The sequence below is a fragment of the Herpailurus yagouaroundi genome, unplaced genomic scaffold (assembly GCF_014898765.1).
Source record: "Herpailurus yagouaroundi ecotype Mexico unplaced genomic scaffold, PumYag 139, whole genome shotgun sequence".
Taxonomy (NCBI): Eukaryota; Metazoa; Chordata; class Mammalia; order Carnivora; family Felidae; genus Herpailurus; species Herpailurus yagouaroundi.
This window is the reverse complement of record NW_024412394.1, coordinates 46,885,296-46,899,464: the sequence shown is the minus strand read 5'-3', so window position 1 is coordinate 46,899,464 and position 14,169 is coordinate 46,885,296. Positions and strand designations below refer to the sequence as shown.

Sequence of the window (14,169 nt, the reverse complement as noted above, 5' to 3'; positions counted from 1 at the left end):
CCAAACCATTAATTCACAGTATCTAATGGGCTGTCAAGAAAAGTATATATGAAAGACAGGATACAAAGAACAGGTTTCTTTCATCAAGGAAAACAAGATTTAGGAATGATTCCCCCCCCCCCGGGGGGGGGGGGGGGGGGGGGGGTGTCAAACACCACAAATGGTTTCAATGAAGATAGGTAAATCCTCAAATGTCTTTTTTGTGTTAAAAATAATTTCTCTTTGGGGCGCCTGGGTGGCTCAGCTTTCGACTTCAGCTCAGGTCATGATCTCGCAGTCTGGGAGTTCAAGCCCCACACTGGACTCTGTGCTGACAGCTCAGTCTGGAGCCTGCTTCAAATTCTGTGTCTCCCTCTCTCTGCCCCTCCCCTGCTCACACTCTGTCTCTGTCTCTCAAAGATGAATAAATGTTAAAAAAAAATTTTTTTTTAAATCTCTTTAAGGTAGCATTTACAACATCAGGTCACGTTTTCAGAAATATTTTATAAACAGGTCACAATATTGTATATACTAAGTCTGACTAACTTCTTGTCAACATACTCAGTTTTACATACTAGGGTGAATTCTTAATTACTAAAGAAACACCTAGTTATGATACAAGCATTCCGAACTGTTTCCTACAAAATATCTTCATGCTGACCATGAACTTCATGATCACTTTGAGAATGTAAGTTTTATTCATAATATCAGTTATTATGTGTAATATCCCAATTTAAGCAGGCAACAATTTTTTTTAATTTCCCTAATAGAGCTTTAAAATAAAGTGATACAAATATGATTTGGATAAGTCCAAATCACAGTACATCACAAGATTCAAACTACTTAAGTATCAATTTTAACAAGTATTTTATTAAACTTTATGTTTTATTCTTTAGAAATATAACCTGTGAGGGGCACCTGGGTGGGTCAGTCGGTTAAGCGTCCAACTTCAGCTCAGGTCATGATCTCACAGTCTGTGAGTTTGAGCCCCACATCGGGCTCTGTGCTGACAGCAACAGAGCCTGGATCCTACTTCAGATTCTGTGTCTCCCTTTCTCTTTGCCCCTCCTCTGCTCATGCTCTGTCTCTCCCTCTCAAAAATAAATAAACATTAAAAAAGTTTAAAAATATATATAATCTTGTGAAAGTTTTTTTCAAAATATTAAAAATAAAAATTTGTATTTGCAGAGTATGAATTGATAAAATGTTAATACTTTTAAGTTAGACATGTAATGTTTCAGGTTTTTTATTGACTGAGACCATACCTGCAAAACTTAGGGAAAGATCAAGAAATGCTTATATAGAAAATACAAAATGTAAGCTATTGATTTGGAGTTAACAAAATTCTAGGGGCATCTAGGTGGCTCAGTCAGTTGAGTGTCCAACTCCTGATTTCAGATCAGGTCATGATCCCAGGGTCATGGAACTGGACTCTGAGCATGGAGCCTGCTTAAGATTCTCTCTCTGCCCCTCTGTTTCTCTCCCCAGCTTAAGTGCACACTTCTCTCTCTCTAATATATATAAAATAAAATTCTAAATGCCTGATTTTGATGATAATAGCTCACCTAAAAAAGGTAGTAAAATCACTGCTACTTAAAGGAAATAATTGTCTTTCAAAAATCACATATATCTGCAGGGCACCTGGGTGGCTATGTTGGTTAATCATCTGACTCTTGATTTCGTCTCAGGTTATGATCTCACAGTTCATGAGTTCAAGCCCTACATAGAACCTACACCTGCACTGTCAGTGCACAGCCTGCTTGAAATTCCCTCTGCCCCTCCCCCACTCTCTCTCAAAAATAAATTAGGGATACCTGGGAGACTCAGTTAAGCATCTGACTCTTCATTTCAGCTCATGAGCTCATGGTTAGTGAGTTCAAGCCCTGCATCAGGCTCTGTGCTGACAGCATGGAGACTGCTTGGGATTCTCTGTCTCCCTCTTTGCCGCTCCCCAACTTGTACTCTCCTGCTGGCTCTCTTCCCGCACCCCCCCCCACCAAAATAAATAAATAAACTTAAAAATAAATAAACATTTAAAAAATAAAATACAATAAAATCCTCTCTCCCTCTACCTGCTCCCCCCACTCTGTGCACCCAATACATGTGCACTCACTCCCCCCCCCCACAAAAAAAAAATCATGGGCACCTGGGTAGCTCAGTCAATAAAGCATCTGACCAACTTCAGCTCAGGTCATGATCTCATGGTTCATGAGTTCAAGTCCCACATTGGGCTCTGTGCTGACAGCTAGGAGCCTGAAGCCTGCTTCAGATTCTGTGTCTCCCTCTCTCTGCCTCTCCCCCGCTTGCACTCTAACCCTCTCTCTCTCAAAAATAAACATTAAAAATTTATTTAATTAAAAAAATTTTTTAAAAATCACAAATATTTGCTTCAATTAACTTTGGTAAACCAAAATTACTACAGCATACATATCTGATATGCTAACTTTCATATATCCCCATAAAACTGGTTGGGGTAGGAATCAAGTCAATTATTAATTACCACTTTTAAATTTAGATTACCTCTTTATAAATATAAAACCTGTATCTACAAGGTATAAAGTTAATATATAACATTGCCTATGTCAGGCATCAATAAGGATGCCAAATGTTCCACATGAATACACTGTAGAGATATTTGAACTGCTTTATTTTAGCCATTTAACCAAATATCTGTCTTCCTAAACAGATACCTAATAAAATTTAATATTTTCTAATGATTCAGTGTCATACCAAACAAGTATTACATAGTAATGACGAGATCCTATGAAGCAATTTGGATTAAATGGGTAATTTAAACAAATTGAATGGTATTTAATCCTATGATCTCACAGGTCTTCAGATTAAACAATTCACTATTAGTAAAGGATCTAACAGTGCTTGTTCTGAACATTAAATCTTTCCTCTTCAATTTGCTTAGTCCAGCCTCTAACTCCAAGCTTCACTCTCACCCCAGCCTTATTTTTTCAAAGAAAGCATGAGCTAAAGATCTTGTCCAGATTGCAGAGGAGCTCATATTTGAAATCAAATCCATCCGGCTTTCTACTACATAACATGGCTCCTCTAAGTCAAGTCACAAAGGAAGTAAAATGAACAGGTATACTTGTAAGGAATGAAGAGACCAATTTAGATGGAGCAGAAAGTTCCCATTGAACAGTGAAAGGATGGACAAAAATAAACAACAGAGCAAACAGAGCCCTGGGCTAAGGCTTAAATTTGTATGTTATGCTATGCACCAGTATTTCTCAAACTGGGTTCCATGGTCATTATGCAGTTTCCAGCATTCACTGTAAAAAAACTTAAAACTGTATTTTAATTTTGATGCTCCTCCTAAATAAAATATAAGAATGTTCTGAATCAGCTAGAAGGCCAACTGATAAACTCAGGACTGCCTACCTTTGTACTTAACTACTAAACTGAGCACAGTGATGACCCTACAAGTAGTATTTTTCAAACTGCTGGTTATGACTATCAGTGGACTATAAAATCAAGAGCAGCTTTTCAAAATAATAATAAATAATAGAAGAGAATGCATCACACATTGTAAGGATATATATGGTTTTGTGATAGTTCAGTGTGACAACTAAGTGCTGAAGTTAAAAAAAAGTTACATCTTAATCTATGAGCTGAGGTCAAAACTTGTAACTGTAGACTCAGTCTCTTGGGTTTCTGCAAACTCAAATTTGAGAAACACTGTTGTAAGTACTGGACTGCCAATTAGGTACAAAGATAAAAGCAGGATATTGGGGAATTTCATAAATAGAAAGTAAGGTTAAAAGCAAGTCCTTCAGTTAAGAAAAAAAGAGGGCCAAAGATTAAGATAAGAACTAGGATGCTATTATTGGACTGTACAATGTATAGACAGCACAAAACACCAAACTGCGACCAAATTTAATATTAAGGTGAACTATTGTAAATAAAAAGGTTGTTCTACAAATTTTCCGAAGTTTGAGTGATGTAGTAGGGATACCCTTCTTCTATTTAAAGAATGAGATTAGGGGCGGGTAGGTGGCTCAGTTGGTTAAGTGTCTGACTTCGGCTCAGGTCATGAGCTCGTGGTTTGTGGGTTCGAGACCCACATCAGGCTCTGTGTTGACAGCTCAGAGCCTGGAGCCTGCTCAGATTCTGTGTCTCCCTCTCTTTCTGCCCCTCCCCCACTGGCTCTTTCTCGCATGCGTGCGCACACACTCTCCCTCTGTCAAAAATAAATAAACATCGGGGCGCCTGGGTGGCGCAGTCGGTTAAGCATCCGACTTCAGCCAGGTCACAATCTCGCGGTCCGGGAGTTCGAGCCCCGCGTCGGGCTCTGGGCTGATGGCTCAGAGCCTGGAGCCTGTTTCCGATTCTGTGTCTCCCTCTCTCTCTGCCCCTCCCCCGTTCATGCTCTGTCTCTCTCTGTCCCAAAAATAAATAAAAAACGTTGAAAACAAAATTAAAATAAATAAATAAATAAATAAATAAATAAACATTAAAAAAAAATTCTAAATAAAGAATAAGATTAGTAAAAGAGACTAGATGGGGCACCTGGGTGGCTCAGTTGGGTTATGTGGCTGACTCTTGACTTCGGCTCAGGTCATGATCTCAGCATAGCGTGTAGCCTGCTTGGGATTCTCTCTTTCTCCCTCTCTCTCTCTGCACCTCCCTCACATGCCAAACGCGCTCTCTCTCAAAATAAATAAATAAACGTTTAAAAAAATCTTAAAAAAAAAAAAAGACTGAAAATATCTTTTGCCAAACTAAGAGAAAAGGAACAGAGAGCTGTGCTTTGATTACTGAATATGGGTGACCAAAAAAAAAAAAAAGCAAAGACAGGGCTATAGAGAGGAAAAATTTTAATTTGACCTATATAAGTGCCTGAAATTGCAGTGGGGAATAAAGGAAAATGAGATACGTGGTAGATCGTTACATAAATGATCCCTAAAGAATCACATCTCCCTGAACCCAAGAGAAGCTGGGTTTGATCACTTGTTGTACCCAAAGGGACCATGGCAAATGCGACACATGCAGAGGTTTAAAAAGCAGTTGTGCAGTAGAACTTGTTCTCTTCCTGCCATGTAACAAAATCCTAGGTTACCTTACTAGATGATAAGAATGGGGATGAGCCAACCCAACTGAAGAACCTTGACCAACCCACCTGACAACCACAAGACAAATTAGTGAGACCATCTGGGACATTCAGCCCCACACAACCTACCAGCTGACTGCAGACCACCCAACAGACCCACAGACTTGAGAACAGTAATAAAAAGAGCTATTCTTCTGGGGCACCTGGCTGGCTCAATTGTTAGAGCATGTGACTCTTAACCTCAGCTGGAACCTCAGTTCCAAGCCCCAAACACCTCTTCTTCCAAAGCCACTATGTTTTTGGGTAGTTTGTCACATTGCAATAAAACTGACTCAGGATACTTCAAGAAAAAACAAAGTTGGGGGTGCCTGGTTGGCTCAGTCAGTAGAGCATGTGACTCTCAATCTCAGGGTACAAGCCCCATGTTGGGCACGGAGCCTACTTAGGAAACAAATACCAAAGGTTTTACCATTGTGAACTTCTTTTTGTTTGTTTCAATGCCCCAAATTTAGAAAAAAGAGTCTTTAGTCAATGTAACTATATATTATCTACACTTAAAAGATTCATTAAAATTCCTTTGTTTGGATCCTAAACCCTTAGTCTGGTTCTTACACTTTTCTAACCTATTTTTCAAACCAACTCCTGATATTTTCATCCAAGATGCCAGTTTGAAGTTGTTCCATTTTTCTGGGTGTTTATTCCCATCCTTCCCACTTGTTTGGTTATCTAAACTCATTCAAGACCCAATGTAAATAGTGTTTTCCTTTCCTGCTTAATTTTTACTAAATCAATTTCAAAATGACCAGTTCTCTTACTTCATACTCCACTTATTGTATTTATGACTATTTTACTATCTAATATTATTGCTTAACTCAATATATGCCTTAATTTTTGTAAGAGCTTTGAAGGCAGAGAGCTCCATAATGCTCCATAGCTCCCTTAGTACTCCCACATGAGGAATTTAATTATCTAAAATACATTAAGAAAAGATACATGTAATTGAATTGTAACATATTTTCTTGGCTAAATATATGTATTTACAGACCGTTAAGTTTTTGTAATGTAAAGTCAAGGAGGGGGAGGAAAAAATTTTTTTTTGTTTTTGAGGTGCACTGTGCAACTCTCAAGGCTGAAAGAGAAACAGCAAATCAAGAGGTTCTCCTGGAAAACAATACAGGGAGTATGTAACAAATACATTAATAACAAACTTTCCATTTTGTAAATGAGGCTTCTTTCATGATGACTGGTGAATTTTATGAACTGGACTTATGTGTGGGAGTTGGAAAAAACAAGGTAATTTCTCAACTTTGACAGAATTTCAAGGCAAATAAATAGACCAACAATTTCATATAGTTAAGAACATATATTTTCAAAGATCCTTGGTTTTACAGATTAGTGATATAAAATATTATGAAGAGCAATTGCAGAATACATCTTATCTTGCCCTATTTCAATTTAGGACCAGAAAGTGTCAAAAAGGAGGCAAGCAAAATTTGGTAAAGTTTTCCTTTGCTAAAATTGGCATAAGCATATTCTGGAAAGTAGAATTTAGTATCTCTAATATGAAATCATACTAATTATGAACATTTAAAAATTTATTTCCCCTGAGCATTACCTACACTTTTAAAGTTTAAATGACTTATTACTCCCTCAATACCTAAAGTAATTATCACTAATTAACAAGCAAGCCATCTTTTCTTCTGATTAGAAGTGTCCCAAAAATTAACTTAAGATATCCTCTAATAATCAAAAGAATAAAGTTTAGCTTTTTTTTTTTATTTTTTTTCAACGTTTATTTATTTTTGGGACAGAGAGAGACAGAGCATGAACGGGGGAGGGGCAGAGAGAGAGGGAGACACAGAATCGGAAACAGGCTCCAGGCTCTGAGCCATCAGCCCAGAGCCCGACGCGGGGCTCGAACTCCCGGACCGCGAGATCGTGACCTGAAGTCAGACGCTTAACCGACTGCGCCACCCAGGCACCCCAAGTTTAGCTTTTTTTAAGAAAGCGAGCATTTTCAAAATACCACTATAATAAAGCTAAGAAAACAGGCAGATAAGCAAAAGAATGAACCTGTATCAAACAGATGAAACTAAAATATACACTAAAATATTTTAACTATATAATTTAAGTACTCGGTAGCTCTTCTAATAGTTTTGATTTTTGTTTCTTACACCAATAAGGCACTAGTTAATACAAGTACTAAGGCCCAGCTCAAATCCTATCTCAGTAAAGCTTTCTCTGATACCCCAGCCAGAGTGCTTACCTCCTACTTTGAACAATTTATTGAAATTATTATGCAAAAAATTAACTTATTTATCTAAATAGCCACCAATAATTAAGCATGGCCACAGACTGGAATTACCATGCAGTTTAAAAATAGAAAAACATGGGGGCGCCTGAGTGGCTCAGTTGGTTGAGCACTGGACTTCACCTCAGGTCATGAGCTCGTGGTTCGTGGGTTCAAGACCCGCATCGGGCTCTGTGCTGACAGTTCAGAGTCTGGAGCCTGCTTCAGATTCTATGTCTCCCCCTCTCTCTCTCAAAAATAAATAAACATTAAAAATAGAAAAATATACGGGGTGCCTGGGTGGCTCACTAGGTTAAAGCGTCCGACTTCAGCTCAGGCCATGATCTCATGGTTTGTGAGTTCAAGCCCCACATCAGGCTCTGTGCTGACAGCTCAGAGCCTGCAGCCTGCTACAGATTTGTGTCTCCCTCTCTCTCTGCCCCTGCCCCGCTCACACTCTGTTTCTCTCTTTCTCAAAAATAAATAACATTAAAAAATTTTTAAAAAGATGGGGCGCCTGGATGGTGGCTCAGTCGGTTGAGCATCCGACTTTGGCTCAGGTCATAATCTCGCAGTTCATTAGTTCAAGCCTGGCGTCGGGCTCTGTGCTGACAGCTCAGAGCCTGGAGCTTCGGATTCTGTGTCTCCCTCTCTCTACCCCTTCCTCACTCATGCTCTGTCTCTCTCTCTGTCTCTCAAAGATGAATAAACGTTAAAAAAATTTTTTTAATTAAAAAAAAAAACAGATTTACACGAGCAACTATGGAATGATCTCGAAGAGATATTTTTGGTGAATAAAAGCAAGATGCAGTATATAATATGTCCACTTAATTAAAAAAAAAATTTTTTTTTTCCAATGTTTATTTATTTTTGGGACAGAGAGAGACAGAGCATGAACGGGGGAGGGGCAGAGAGAGAGGGAGACACAGAATCGGAAACAGGCTCCAGGCTCTGAGCCATCAGCCCAGAGCCCGACGCGGGGCTCGAACTCCCGGACCGAGAGATCGTGACCTGGCTGAAGTCGGACGCTTAACCTACTGCACCACCCAGGCGCCCCTCCACTTAATTTTTTAAAAAGGACAAATATGTATTTCTGGAAAGATGGATAAAAAACTATTGGGGAACTGTCTTTGTGGAGGGTGACAGGAGGTCTGGGGTTGGAAAATCAAGTTTTTACTGTATGCCCTTTCTCTGTTTGAATTTAAAAAAAATTTCGGTACACTACATTTTCAATTTAAAAAATAAAATAAAAAAATAAAGTAAATCTGTTAATGATACACTGTCTTTTGACACTTCTTCAACTACCATCTTGAAGTTTCATTTAAATCTTATTATTTTATATACTAGAGTCTTCTGTATCTTATATCCCCTGCTAACATCTAAATCTAGTCTTTGCATTAAATGCTTTCTTAAAAGTACAGAATTTTAATTATATCAAAAGGTCAAACCTCTGCTTTAATCAGGACAATAAAGGATGCTGAAATTGCTACCCACTTACCCCAGTAAAAGTGAATTGTTTTAGTAATTGTTTAAGTAATTACTTGCAATTTCTACTAAGGAAGCAGAAATTTTCTTGACCTCTCAAGCTCAGTGTGAATTTAAATATGGCCAAGCATTTACCTGGACCTGTTCCAGATTAACCACAATTCTTAATATGCTAACTATATTATCTTAAAATGAAAAGAGCATAATAACTTTTAAAAGTCTTCTTAATATGTTATTTTTCTTTCTGTTGTGTTCCTCCAAAGAACATTCTGGGTATTTAGGCAGAGGAATACTTTTCAGTGGGGTGTAACTGTCCTGATCACCTCAAAAGTTAGCACCCATGGCCCATGGGCACTAAATGTCACTATCACATCCACAGATCCTGCAAATGACAAACTGACCCCACCTATTTTCAAATGCCTTAAAAGAGAGAGCTTCAGGAAGAAAAGGACTATGCCAGTTGAGAAACACTGCTTGTATGAATGAAAGCATGCAGATACAAAATACAAACTTATTTCCACAAATCAATTCAACCTTTTCAAATAATTATCGGTCACCAGAAGATAAATGGCCAAAACCAGTCACAATTCATGTATTAATCAACCAGTCATCCAGCCCAGTATATAATGCTGTCAACATCATGCCCCAACAAATCATTCTTCCAACTATTACAATGGCTTAACTTTTTAAGTAATTATTTTAAAATCTTTTAAGAATAATTCTTCTATTGAAATGCTTTTGTTTAAACTTCCAAATAAGTAGCTTTCCATTTTACTACACTGATCTCAGAAATAAAAGATACAAATCACAGTTTACTACAATTAGTTGTTTACCTTCCTTCAGAGACTGTAGGCTCCTTCAAGCCAGGGACCAGATCTGCCTGGCCCACAGTGTAGGTATTCATTAACGATGGTGAGTGAGTGAGTGAATACTGACCAGGTCTAACACAAAAAATAGCCCAAGAAGTTCCAACTATAATCAATTTTTATATAGTAATTATCCTGACACAAATAAGTGCAAGAAATTACTTCTGGCTATCCTATATTCTTATTCTAAGCGGATTTTAAGAAAATTAGTAAATCAGGGTGCCTGGATGGTTCAGCTGGTTAAGCTTCGCACTTCTGCTCAGGTCATGATCTCACAGTTGGGGAGTATGAGCCCTGCAATGGGCTCTGCACTGGCAGTACAGGGACCGCGTGGGATTCTCTCTGACCCTCCCCAGTGTGCATTCTCTCTCTCTCTCCTCTCAAAATAAATAAACTTAAAAAAAAATAAAATTAATAAGTCAATTACAGTACCCATATTAAAGCTAGCTTGCAAAGATTTAAGGAAATTTTTGAGTTCTGACAGGTACTCTCTTACGCTCATCCTTTCCCACCTTTCCCTCCTCCTACTTCAGCTTTAAGCAAATGTTCAGGTATAAAAGTAAAAAGGGGGCATACTTCCAACTCAATATAAAGAAAACAATACTGTTAACAGTGAGAAAAATTTAATGTCTTTTATTTCTACTTTACTTCTCAGAACGCAATCTATTGTACTTAATTAAAAAAAAAACCTACTAACTAGGATGTATAAGCAACTTCTACTTATGTAGGTTTCACCATAGTCTCCAGAAACTCATCTGTTGCTGAGGTAAAAATTCAAAATATAAACTAATTCATTTCTTTAAACTAATTTGTTTTTTTAAATAAATGCAAGTTAGGATCACACAAGCACTAAGCATTAACACATAGAGAATATTAACTCTGAAGCCCACTGACAAATATTTATCTTTGTCTTTCTGAAGCATGTAAATATCCCAGTTTTGTGGGAAACCCTTACATAGAAAAAGCTAATCTCAACGCTAGAAATCAGGACATAATTTCTAGCTCCCTAGCATTTCAAGTACTGTTTTTAGATTGCTCTAATAAATTCTTTGTTAACCACTTCTTTGCTCAACTCATATCAGAATGTTAAGTATTAATGGCTGGGATACAATTTTAAAGAAACAATTATGTTTCAAGTTACCTCCCATTTAACAAAATCACTAAACAGTAACAGGTTACTTAAAAACAACAACAACAACAACAAAAAAAACCACAAAAGAGTATGTTCTAAAGGGATCGAATATCAGATACACTCTAACTGTTCAAGTAATGGAGATTACTTTTAAATGCATTTAAATTATTGTGGGATTTTAATGCATGAAATATTTCATTATTCTTGAAATCCACAAATCCAGTATTTGTTTTATTATGTTTCCTGTAGCATGGGTCAATAAAAACTATTTACATATTATAAGACTAATAGCTTAAAAGGAATACAGGAAATTCTTTTCATATCAATAAAAAGAAATGCTGCTTCATCCATTAAAAATATTTCTGAAAGTGATAACTTTATGATGTGGCATACACTCAAAAAAGTCCTACCTGCATGAGATTCCATTTTCCCAGAATTATTAATCCTGCGTAAAAATATTCCTGGCCAAGTGTGTTTAAATTAGCCTTAAACCCATCTGTGGACACTGCTATCTGAAAAGTATCTTTAAGCAAAGCTAGACTTTAATACTTTTCAAAGGCTAAAAATCAGACTTCACTTATAAAGAAAGACTTTCCCTTAAAAGGGTGTCAAGTATTTTTTTATATCTAAAATAAATACATCTAAAAGACCAATTAACAAGTAGTTCCAGGCAGGTCAAATTGGCAAATTTCAACAATTCTTTAAAACAAGGATTCAGGGGCGCCTGGGTGGCGCAGTCGGTTGAGCGTCCGACTTCAGCCAGGTCACGATCTCGCGGTCCGTGAGTTTGAGCCCCGCGTCGGGCTCTGGGCTGATGGCTCAGAGCCTGGAGCCTGTTTCCGATTCTGTGTCTCCCTCTCTCTCTGCCCCTCCCCCGTTCGTGCTCTGTCTCTCTCTGTCCCAAAAATAAAATAAAACGTTGGAAAAAAAAAAATTGAAAACAAGGATTCAAAGGAATGATGGAATCTCTAAGTTTGACATAAGTATTCACCAAACCTAGAGTACACTAAATGGGGAGCTTTCACATTGCATATACTGCTAGAGAAGTCACCACCTAATTTGACAGTTTTTTTTTTTTTAGATAATGAACTACTACCAAATAGTGACAATAACGTGCATATTGAATTTTTTGTAGGTGTTCAAGTATCCCTTATCTTATAAAGAAAAAATTTCAGAACTTGGAGGTGAAAAATTAAGTGAAAACGTAATCTATTCGAATATTCTAAAATGGTCCTCCCATTGTTTGGCTTAAGCTCACTATGTTTCCAAAACAATTTCTCTATGATGATACATTCACAAATAAACTCTAAATGGGACCTGCATATATGGTCTTTTTCCTCCTCAAGACAATCTAGCCAAAATCTTCACCACAACCAGTAACAGCACCTTGAAATTTCAAACGTAACTGGAGGGTTTTTAATCAAATCCAAATGTAGACCCAAACTCTCCGATTGCTATCAAGCAGTGTTACTAGCATTCCAAATCCTGCTTAGAACGCAGTTACTGGAAAGCAGTGTCCTTGTGCAAGAAAAGGAAGGAAAGGTCTGAAACTGACCTGAGCACAGGTCCACAAGAACCTCAACCCTCTCCTTTTCACCAGAAGGCCAAATAGGGAAGGATCCAAGTAATAAGGGTGGCGGGGAGATGCGGGAGGAAGGGCGGAGGAAACCGTACTCCTCCAAGGGTGAAAGCAAAAGAGAAGCGGACTCTGGAAAGCCGCCCCACAAAAACATTCGACCGTAGGAGCAGGGAGAGCTCCTCTCCTCTACCGAGGAGAGCAACCTTCACACCATGGAAGTGGTGCACCAAGCAAGCAAAGGCAGGAAAGGACAACCTCTGCGCCCCCCACCCCCGAACGTCTCGGCTAGCTCCAAGGGGTCGGCGGGGACTGTTCCCAGAACGTCAACAAAGGCCCCTTCAGTCCTAAGGCGAAACTCGAACAACAAAGGCCGGGAGACAGGGAGGACGGGGCCGGGGGCGGGACGGATGAAAGCAGGGGGAAGCAAAGGAATCAAACCAGTGGGGGCGGAGGCCCGTCGGAGTGGGAAACCAGAGGCGCAGAGGCGGGGGGCGCGGTAATCCCCAGTGCACAATAAGAGGAGGAGGAAAAAGGGGACCTGGCCTCCATTCCTCCCTTACCCTCTCCCTGCGGCGGAGAGGGCTCCAGTCTTCAGCCGTCTACATCTCAGCCTCGGGGACCGCGCAGTCCCGAGTTCGGGGAAGGAAAGGGGCGGGGGGATTTTCCGCCCTGACCACAACTCCCTTCCCCCAGTTGGGAACTGCCGACAACAACCGCCACAACGGCAGCCACACAAAGGCGCCTGCCTCGTACTCTCCGCTCCCGCCTGGGCGGCGGCGCCAACGATGCCCCAGCAGCGACGACCACCGCTCGGCCGCCAGGCGCTCGCTCGCCCTCTTCCCTCTCTAGCTGGGGAAAAGGGGGAGGGGACCCCCAGGCGCCCTCACCTGGCACAGCTGCTGACAGTACTCCGTGGCCGCTTCCACGGCCGGCACGCGGCTCTCCCGCAGCTGTCGCTCCAGCTCCTGCAGCCGCTCGCCCAGGCGCTGCAGCTCCGCGACGCAGCCGCCTCCGCCGCGACTCAACCTCTCCTGCTCGGCCTCTTCGTCCGCCATCTTCACACCCCGCTCCGTCGCGTACGCACCTGGGTCACGTGATAACACAATGCCACGTTCGGCGGGGTCACGTGCCGGGCGCGCTCGCACGCCGCCGAGCACGTACAAAGGGCCCGGTGGGGAGGATGGGGGAGCGGGGAGATTGGCGCGAGGGAGCCCGAGGGAGGTGAAGGGAAGGGAAAAGGAAGAGGGCGGGGTTGGGGCGGTGCGGAAAACCGCGGTTTACTTACCCCGAGCGGGAAGTGGGCTGCTGCGGCCGAAAGGGGCGGGCCGGTGGAGGCCTGCTGTCGGTCACGTGGGCGCTGCGACCGTGGGGGGGTGGGGGGGGGAACCCTGGGGAGGGGCTGCCCTCTCGAGTGTCCCGATTCCGGCGTGGCTTTCCCCAATCCCCGAAGTCTTCTACGGACGTATGTCCTAATTCCCCAAGAGGACGGGTGAGCGAAAGCTCTGGGTGGGCTGGGGCAATGGCAGCATTTGTGGTTGGCCTGCAGGCAAGCCAGAGGCAGGGGAAAAGCAAGAAGGTAAAACCTACCCATGGACCACAAGCGTGAGAGCCAAAGTGGGATTATGGACTGTCAAAATTGTCTCTGACTTCTCCCCAGGCGGGCGGAGGAGGGATCTAGTGCCTAAGGTACTAAATCTCACCCCACTTGACTCTCCCCTTCAGCCCCAAGAACGTCTCTCCCCAGGAAACACAATTCTCTAGGGGGTGGAGGCAACA

The 14,169-nt window shown here is 40.9% G+C and overlaps 1 protein-coding gene across 2 annotated transcripts in view; it reads right to left on the bottom strand.

Annotated features, from left to right (window-relative positions):
• The window catches only part of ZNF292 (zinc finger protein 292), a 96,384-nt gene extending 82,858 nt beyond the window's left edge, over positions 1-13,526 (bottom strand). The window contains exon 1 of one of the 2 annotated variants that reach the window (XM_040474104.1): positions 13,281-13,526. In XM_040474104.1, coding sequence (XP_040330038.1) covers positions 13,281-13,448 — 168 coding nt within the window. In that variant the 5' untranslated portion in view covers positions 13,449-13,526. The remainder of the gene's footprint in view (positions 1-13,280) is intronic. The other variant, XM_040474105.1, reaches the window with a different exon arrangement.
• Between the last annotated feature and the right edge of the window lie 643 nt (positions 13,527-14,169).